We start from the raw sequence: 9,872 nt of genomic DNA, 5'->3' as shown, positions 1-9,872 counted from the left end.
TTTTTGAAAGTGAAATATCTCTTTAATTTAACTCAAGAGTTTGTACTGCTGTACTTTGGTTCCATTTTTGTACTGCCCTTTCCAAAAATAAACCCACCATTGGCGCTTCATGTTTGTAAATCTGGGGCAGTTTCTTCATCAGCCAAATTAAGGGGCAATGACTGTTTCTCACTGGTTGTAGATAAACCATAAACCTTTGGGGAATTTTTTACTTGACCAGGAAGATTGGGAAAAAAATATATATACCTGTAATCAATATTCGGTTACTGACTGTATAAAGGGCATTTCTCGCCTGTTTATTAAAGAGCTGGAGAGACTGGGATACCACCGTTATTGAATAAACACTCTAGCAAAGATTACTACTATCAGAATATATAGTATCAAGGAATATCGCTTACCCTAGTAGTACCCTATCTTTAAATACACCTTCATGACAAGAATAATGATACATATTTTTTGTATACAAAATGTTTATTTAAAAATAAGTGCAAAGTTCACACTACAAAATTATGCCCAAAAACGTGGCACCAACAGTAAAAGAAAAATGCTGGTATAAAATCTCAGACTCAACTATTGACGTTAATAACCATCTTGAGCGCTCAAAAGTCAACATCTAAATAATCAAGTTTTAAACACATTTTCTGAAAAAACATTTTGGAAGGGGGGGGGGACTCAACAGCCAATTTCATCGTCTTTGATTGCATCTGCTGGTGAGGCTGCTTCAACATCCACATTTAAAAACACACAAGCTGGAATGTAATGAAAAGGAGGGGGAACAAATGTGTAGCACATGGACACAAACAAATATTCAAGTTTCCCCTTGCCTTAAGTGCTTAAGTCCTTGCCAAGTTGCCATGACCTTTGGCAGCAAAACCAGTGCAAGAACGTTCCACAATACACCCGTTCAAAGCCTCCTGAGGTTGCGCTTGCTCCGAGCACTTCCTGGTAAAAGTCTGTCCTTTTTGCTCTGACTGCTGCGACCACCGGATCTGCTGCCACACTCTTTGGACCCGTGAAGATCGCACAGGCAGTCTGTGCAAAACTGGAAACTGCAGTCCGCTCTGCTGCACATGCCCTCTTTTTTGACAGTGTGACACCTCGCTGGATGCTGGCATCGCGGACATTGCTTGAGATGCTCGTCACTGAAGAGGGTTTTGGCTACCTGGTTCAAAGGCAATATGTACAGTATACCTTTTAAAAACCACCACAAGACAACAGTTAGTGACAACTGTTTCAAGCATGAACATTTGGGAATTTCCCCTCTTTCTTCCAAACTAATATCTAGGCAGGCAGTGATATTAGTCTGACCATGCCAGACTACTTTTTAACTGCCTGGTTGATACTTCCTTTAAACCATGCACCTCAGGTACATAAATATTACATCCGCTTCTATTTAACTGACTCATCACTGCTATTTTTAACACCTTATGTATACTACATACTTTCTAAACTGCTCCTACTGTATCGATATGCAACTTCTTTTTGTTTCTTTATTTCTACCAACCATTCTTGAAACTTCACCCACTTCACACCCAATAATGACTTGAATTTATATAGCGCCTTTCAAAAACCCAAGGATGCTTACACCTGTAAACCTATGATGCGACAACACAATTGAGTAAGCTGAACTCACTGGTACGTTGTCAACACTTAATTTTCGATTTGGCAGACAAGTTCAACATAGTCAGTGTCATTCATCAACTCACCTGTATGAACTTCTCCCGTTTACAGCTGTTGTTGCCACCAGAATCTGGTGTGCAGGGCTGTACCGGGGTTAAAGTGCCTTTTGCCGACTGTGGGGTGCAATAGGTTGGGGTACTGGCTTGAGACTGAACGGATGCGAGGACCTGCCTCTTCAGAAGGGCCAGTCTGGTCTCTGCATCAGGTACACGTTCAGCACTGCCAAGCTGGACGATAAAAAACACACATTGAGGAGTTAACACAAGTGTTTTATTTCAAAGCTTCCTCTACTTAAACACAGGCAGGAGACAATCCGTGAGAATCAGGGATGGCATTAGCAAATTACATTGAAGCCACCACACTGGCCAACAGAAGTAAAGCCATAGTCCACCATTGCACCATCTTCACTGACATGAAGTGCTGAACAGTGTTTCACATTATTCTATCCCTTATAAACAACACTGACTGATACAAAATGTCTTACCTCCATATTAGCCTCTACAGCCAAGTAAAGTTTTCTCCTGCAGCTTGCCTGCTTGTCTTGCAGGATAATTTCATTCCAGCTTTTGCACACCTGACCAAACCTGCATGGAATAAAGCAAAATAAAATCTCATGACTGACTGACGTGTAATGATGATGTTTAGGTATTATGGTTCTAAACCTATGTTGCTGCTGTTCTACATAGTCAACCAGAATAAATCATAGATTCAATTCAGGCTTTAACCTTTGCTTTCATTACATTTCTGAGACGTTTCAGGGAAGATGTTTCTGAATTCTATTGCTAGTTTGACCACTTAAAATACGGAATTAAGGATCTACAAGCTAATAAACGCAATGTGTTGCTGTGTAACATTCTTCCATAGAAGACATGCTGACTTCTATGGATTTTAAATGACTGAGAACTTTAATCTATCCAGTTAACACTGATGACAGCGTAGCCGAAACGCGTCTGTTTGTTTGCTGCTGCTAACTGCATTAAAAAAAAAGACTCTTATACCAGACATTGTGAGTGCGGATTATAACTTTTCACTGAATTATACTTTGGATCTGCACCCGGAACCCCCTCAGACCGCTTACTAAAATCGAGTTGAGCTGACCTGGCCCTGCATGGAGAAAGTAACTTTAATCTATGACCCAGTCATAACCCCAGTGAAGGCATGAATACTTTACATACTGTGTATGGCCTCTGAGTCTGAACACTATGGCCTCTGAGTCTGAACACATCTTCAAACAAATTAAATTTCACAATAACTTCAGCAGTAGTACAAGTACGTAATTCACTTTGTGAATTGTACATTGGCTTGAATAAAATGTAACTGTGGTAACGTTACGTCTTCAAATACATTGAGTGTTCATGAACTACTCACCTGTACACATCCTTGGGAGACAGATGGTTCAGTATGACAGACAGGATGTGTCTGAGGTTCCTCTTCTTCAGTTCGGTCAGGACATCCACCTGCCTAAGGCCCATCTTCCTACCGATGAGGCCGGCCAGCGGCATTGTGGTCCTCAACGATACCGGGGTCTGCGCCAACGCTGTGGCCGACCTCAGCTCCTCCTCCATGCTGGGGCTCTGGATAGCCATTCTCCTGGCCCTCTGCTGACATATAGTATGGACCAGCTGTAGGGCTGGGGTCAGAGAAAGGTTTTCTAGCTTGAGTGTGGCAGTCCTAAGAGGGGTCACATAGTCTTCAGCATGGGGGGCTGCGTTGAGAGGTGTTGTGTTATTTTGCTTAATGGACGTGGGTGTCCAACGGGGAGTCAAATCATCCTGCTGGCCACGGAAGGTTTTGTTGAGAGGTGTTGTGTTCACAATGTCACTGAGGTTGATGGAAGCAGACCTGCATGGCGTGGCATTGTGGAAAACAAACACCTCATCCTCTTTAGAGAGGCTCTGGTGTCGAAGAAAGTGCTGATGTTTGCCTTGTGGCAGGTGGTTTTGGGACGACTTCCTGCTGTGCTCCTCAGGGTCAGACTGGGACCCACCTTCTCGAAGCGTGGAGAGCCTGCGCTGCCTCTGCAGACGGGAACGCCGCTGGCTGGTTTCACAGCTCCTGTTAAGTAGGCCCGTCACAATTATTACATAATATAATCGCCCAACCGCAATTATTTGAGATAATTAATTAAATTGTTAATCGCAATCATTTGTGACACAAGTAGGGGAAATCTCGCTCTTTCGAACGACCGCCATTTCGACAAAGGAGCGTCGGGAGGGTTAGCGACTCACCCCACGGAGGTTAGGGTAAGGGTTGGGTGTCGAAAAGATGACACGTAGTAACAGCGAAACGCTCCCTGACAAGTAATCATCATGTAAGATGTCATAATTGTGACAGCCCTACCTGTAGGATGGCAGGAGCTCCTGGAACGAGCCGTCATGGTCCAACGTCGAGGAGTCCTGGGACTTGTCAACGGCCACGGAACCAAATCCGCTGTCCTCACTCAGCGACCTGTAATGGATTGGTTGGTAGTCAGTTTCAGTCACCCCTGGTATTTTATTAAGCACTTAAACAAAATAGGGACACTAGGGTGCAAGTGGTTGATACATAGATTTAACATTTTAAGTAGTTTGTCTTGACATCTTATGAAATATGCACTATTAGTTCTATATCTACCTCTGGTATTTGATGGTAGGTGTGGACAATGGAGTCATTGGCGTGGTAGAGTTACTGGACACCCTCTGGTTGACAGGGGTTTGGGTGTTTTCCTCTGCCAGGGCAGACAGGAAGTTTCTCGAAACTGGTGTCTCGGGCAACCCGTTAGTAAGGTGGCCCGAGATGATGCTTTCATTGTGGACTGCATTCGAGACTGAAATGGGCATCTCAAGACTTGCAAAATCAGAAGTACCATCTGCAGTAGTAGAGGTCCTCATCTGAGAGAAAACGCGTCGTTTTCCACCAGAAAGGGGCTGATCTGGCTCTACTTTTAAAGTGCTTGAAGGCAGAGCTCCAAATGATTCAGTGTCTGGAAAGTCAAAGCATGCACTGAAGCTGGGCTCTGACCCGATACTGACAGACGATTCATTCCTTTTACTGGACGTTCTGGTTTTGACATCTGTGGCAGATTCGCCCACAAGAAGCCTACGTCGTAACACGGCATCTTTCTTATATACTTTAGGGGTTTCACACCAGCCAACCGACAATGGCTGATGTTCCCTCCTGAAGTCTTTGTCAGAAAATCTACCAGACTCTTTGGTTCTCTCCCTCTTAGGTGTGACACTGACAGACATGCTGGTTCTCTCCTTCGGTGTGACAGACATGGAACTGCGCTGATGTCGTTGCGATGAGATGTTCTCTTTAGGCATTTCATCATCACACTCATCTGAAAAGCGGGATATAGGCCTACATGGGGTGCGAGAGTATTCACAGTAGCCACTGTCGATCGTTGACATTTTATGAGAGAGTTGTTGGTCTTTACAGCTCTGAAGGTGAACATGGTCAGGAGTGAAATCCATTTTCCTTCTTTAGATGTGCACTATTTGTCCAATACACTCTGTAACCACAAGGTAGATGTGTAAAATATCCTGCAAGGGGGGGAAAAGGAGGTAAGAGGTTATTGACATTGGGTCAGTGTGGGCTATTAACACTTAATTTCCTTTTTTAACAATTAAATAGAATTTGGCAAAGGTCATTGCAACAATTTGTGCATTTCTTTGCTTTTTTCACACAAAAAACAAAAACACCGCCCCCCCCCCCAAAAAATAAAAATAAAAATAAACAGCACAACATAAAAGAAATACAACCAAATAACATTTAATGTATTTCTAAGTAACGTTGGTTTGATGTAGAAGGATGCGTGCCTGCCACGAGAAGCATAAAATGGTCATGTTGGTCATGTCATTTACTGTTCGTCGGGGTTGCAGGTTGCTATGTAAGCATGTTGTGGCACTAGCCGCTCAAAACTCAGCTGTGGCCGCCAAAACACTGCATTTATACTTTGTAGTACGACGGCGTCGTTTTTGCAATAAAGTACTGATAGATACCTTTATTATCCCAAGGGGGAAAATCAGTAAATCACTAGATCCGTTCTTTTTGCAAGGAACACACTGTGGGCTGGGTAATAAACATAGCCCGTTAATGGAAATTCAGCTATGGTTCTATTGTGTTTGGGAGGGAAAGTAGAGTGTCAACAAAAGAGGCTCGTATCGTATACACAAATATTTTGAATAAATTCAATAGAACATGCAATCTTATTGTATTATTTTGGCTATTGTTAATGGTGTTTGTTCTGAAAGGAAACCAGCAGGCACGGTATGAATGTATTTGGGTTAGCCTAGCACTACTAGAAAACAAACCCGTACACGACTGCTACTTGTTCTCCCAAAACCATTATGTGGTGCAAAGAAAACACATTTGTCATGATGAGATAAAAGCAAATCACCACTTACTGTTATATAAAATAATCGTGTCGCTAAACTTCATTCATCGGATCCGGAATTCGAATAGTTGTAGGCCTCTGCTAGGTGTGTGTCGTCGTGTGCTCCATTACTTGTTGTGTGTGTAGCTGAGTGTCTGCCTTGGCTTGGCTGTGTGTCCCTCCAACAACACAAGCGTCTTGACGTGAAGGCAGGCAGTGTGGAAACGCTTTCAAATTTGGAGCCTATTTTGTAGCTGCGTCACATGTTTCCGCCAGCTGCTTTCAATTCAGCTGGTTTCCGCTACGTAGCCTCAGAGGCGTCAATTGGGTATGGCAAGCTATGGCAGCTGCCATACCGGCCGGCTTGGCTACAGGGGGAAATAATAAAATGTACTTTTCATCGTGCCTGTTGCTAAGGTATGGCAACATGAATGTTGGGCGCGCGTGCATGACACCAGTCATGTTGCCATACCTTAGCTTTTTCTGAACTGACGCCACACTGAAATAGCCGCAGAGCAGTGCTTGAGCCCGCCCCCACACACAATTCAATTCAAAGGAGCTTTATTGGCATGAGAAAACACACACACACACACACACACACACACACGCACACACACACACACGCACACGCACACGCACACGCACACGCACACGCACACACACACACACACACACACACACACACACACTCACACACACACACACACACACACACACACACACACACACACACACCATAATGTATTTTTTAATGTATTATTATTATTATTATTAGGCTATTGTTATTATTTTATAATATTAACATTCATTGACTGACACGCGTGTAGGCTATTATTAGGCCTATTATATCCAACTGTGTAAAAATGTGGATAATTCTTTTCCAAGCATTGCTAGACTCTTCTCATCCTTTTCTGTTTTAATATGTTTCCTTCTTTTCTTTCTTTCTTCTTTGTTTTTCTTCTGCATCTACTTGTCTTGTTCAATAAAGTTGTATGTAGGAGGGAAAAGTACAGCAGCTGCGTTTTGTGTGTGGGTCAGTGACGTGACGCCCCAAAAAATGTGTTTTTAAAAAAACTTTAAATTGCAGGCATAAAAGTTATTTACTTTTGTTCTACTCACTCTCAACCTTATGGAAATACATTTTGTTTTTAGATATTTTATTGGAATCAGACTTTATTCAGCAGTTTGTTGTACTTGTGCCTAAAATCGTCATATGGTGTGACATGAAAATAATTGTTCATAAAATGAAAATGGAGTACATCTTTCTTAAGTTACTCACTTTATCAAAGTCCTTTATCATAACTAACCAGTGATCCACTATAGTTTTTTGAAAATTAATTATATCTGTATATTTTTTTCATAATCGACACTCTGTGTGAGGCCCATGTTCATGATCTTACAACATATTTTAAATGTATTCTGTCAAAACTTTCTCTAAAATTACACAAATATTTGTGACTCTTCCTGATAATATTCTCTATGTAATCCATAAACATTTTTTTGGTTTAATCATTAATAAAGGTATGATTTCTCACTATTTGGAATGTCACACCAAATGATTTAGTGTCACACCGTATGATCATATCTTCATGTGTCAAAGCAAACTGTGTTTTAACCTACCTATTAGTGAGTACTGAACTTTACTGATTGATTAAACAATTACCCAGGATAACATGGCCTTAATATTTCTGAACAGGATATTATTGTAGGGCTTTAACATGGGATAAGAAAGAATTGTAGTAGTAGATGGATGATGAGGATGTGCACAGGAATGCTACGCACACCTAAGTCTTCTGCCGGCCCACGGCAGAAGGATCCTAAAGGGACAATAAGGCGCATAGCCACACTTGGAGCCAAGGCATTGAAGGCAACATTTTAATAACACCAATTAGTGGAAACAGAACTCAGCATTCAGGTAAATTGCTTTTTTCCGAAGTCTCCTGAACTTGAACACAGCATTTTGTGTTGAACAAATGTAATTAGGAATCATGACATTACACCACATCTCCACTAGCTAAAGAGTGCTGGGTTGCGCAACTCCAAAAATAGCTGATCTACAAGCTCTCGCAGCACAACGTGTTGAGAGCTTGTAGATCAGCTATTTTCGCTAGTTTTGTCTCGGGTCCTACCTTAACACTGTCCACTGTCCAGTCCAGTGAGTGAAAGTACAAAAGTATTAGATCAGATTAGATTATACATTTAGACTGTATTGTACATCAGCCAGTCGTATTTGGTGAGGGTAGCAAACCGGCTGCCTTGTTGCGGTTCTGCTATGCCACAGACAACCTCCTGCTCTTCGTAGAAAATGCAGTCTCGCCCCTTTGGCTCCTCTCTCCTTGCTGGGTCATTGTTTAGTTTCTCCCTGTACTTTCTCGTTCTCTCAGCACTTGTCATTTTCCAGCTGACAAAAGAAAATGGAATGTATAGTTTAAGACAAAGAGAAAATATTGTTTAGATTGAAACAATATGTTAAGGTTTCTGTGAAGGGGTTTCTGCTCTGTCTGATGAATTTGAAGTATCACTGAATGAAGCTAAATTACATTTTATGTAAAAATGTTTAAAACAAATGTTTAAATGTACAAAAGAAACATGGAACTTTGTTATTTGTTGTTATATCTGTAGTTAAATACAGTATAAATCATATGGTGTGACAGTCAAGTCATATGGTGTGACAAGCAGACATGTCACACCATATGATTAAGTGTCACACCATATTACTGTTTTCTCCATTTAGGTTTACCTTGAGGCTACTATGTACACATTAGCATGCTAACAGCATGCTAGCTATAACAAAGCAGCCTAGATCTACATGGAAATATGACCAAAACTTCAAATAACTTAAGCTTTTTTTAAAGAAAAGGTGTCACACCAAAAGACATCCAGAATGGTGAGTTTGTCAACGTTTCAACAAGATGGCATTTCATGAAAATGTTAAAATCATAACTCACCTCAGACACCTGTCTTGCAGTTGTGCTGGGAGTGCTGAATAGCCTTACAGAAGAAGGACCTCTCTAGCCAATAGGTGTCCAAATAATTGCCTGTTTAATTTTTCCAAACTAGTGTCACACCAAATGATTTTGGGTTGGGGGACAAAATGTTTTTGATCAGAAATGACTGAAAACATTATGCTTTGACTTTGAAAAGATATAGGCTCAAAATAGACATTTTTTTTAGCCTAAATTCATTTTCAAATGATTTTTAGCAATTCTTTTTCTTAGTTTTATTCAAGTTCCCACTTTGAGAAACAAGGTCAGGACAGTCACACCATATGAGTTTTGCCATGTTTGGTTGAAGATTCTGAAGAAATGAGGGATGAAATGTTTTAATCTTGAGTAAGTTCACATAAAGCTTAATGTCCTGCACAATATTTAGAAGGTTTTTGACAAATATATTTTTTATTTATACATGTTTGACACCGAGGACAGCGAAAACGTTACGTCACGTCACCCACCCGTGTACTAGTAGTTCGTTACCCTAGCAACCACAGGACCATTGTCTTCTCTGTATAGCCTAGCAGCGACCTTCCACACGGGTAAAAAGTTACTTGATATCTATGGCTTGTAGAGAAGGATGAGGTGTTAGTAGGCCGAGTCAATTTTCCGTTCCTTTGCTGCGTTATTGTTGATTTAAATAAACACACTTCGATTTAAAGTTTAAATGCGTAAAATGTGTTATCCGGCCGGCTATAAACAATACATTTTCCAGCTCGCAATCAACGCAGGTTTCACCTGGTAAGGTAACTAGTAACCACCATACACACTTTCAGTTTCAACCAGGTTTCAACCCATATCGACGAGCTACTGTAGCTAATCCTGCCATGGCAACACAAACATGTTCC

At 41.3% G+C, this 9,872-nt stretch overlaps 1 protein-coding gene across 1 annotated transcript; it reads right to left on the bottom strand.

Moving 5' to 3' along the window:
* Nucleotides 1–904: 904 nt before the first annotated feature.
* Nucleotides 905–5,069, bottom strand: fbxo43 (F-box protein 43; the record flags this gene model as incomplete). The annotated part of the gene is made up of 7 exons (XM_080742556.1): nt 905–1,162; nt 1,707–1,907; nt 2,165–2,264; nt 3,049–3,735; nt 4,021–4,128; nt 4,294–4,486; nt 4,862–5,069. The coding sequence occupies 7 exons, from the start codon at nt 5,067–5,069 to the stop codon at nt 905–907; spliced, it is 1,755 nt and encodes a 584-aa protein (XP_080598682.1).
* Nucleotides 5,070–9,872: the final 4,803 nt, after the last annotated feature.

This window comes from Nannobrachium achirus, assembly GCF_963921795.1.
Source record: "Nannobrachium achirus genome assembly, chromosome: 2".
NCBI lineage: Eukaryota > Metazoa > Chordata > Actinopteri > Myctophiformes > Myctophidae > Nannobrachium > Nannobrachium achirus.
The sequence above is the reverse complement of the archived record's forward strand: the minus strand, read 5'-3'. Positions and strand labels throughout refer to the sequence as shown.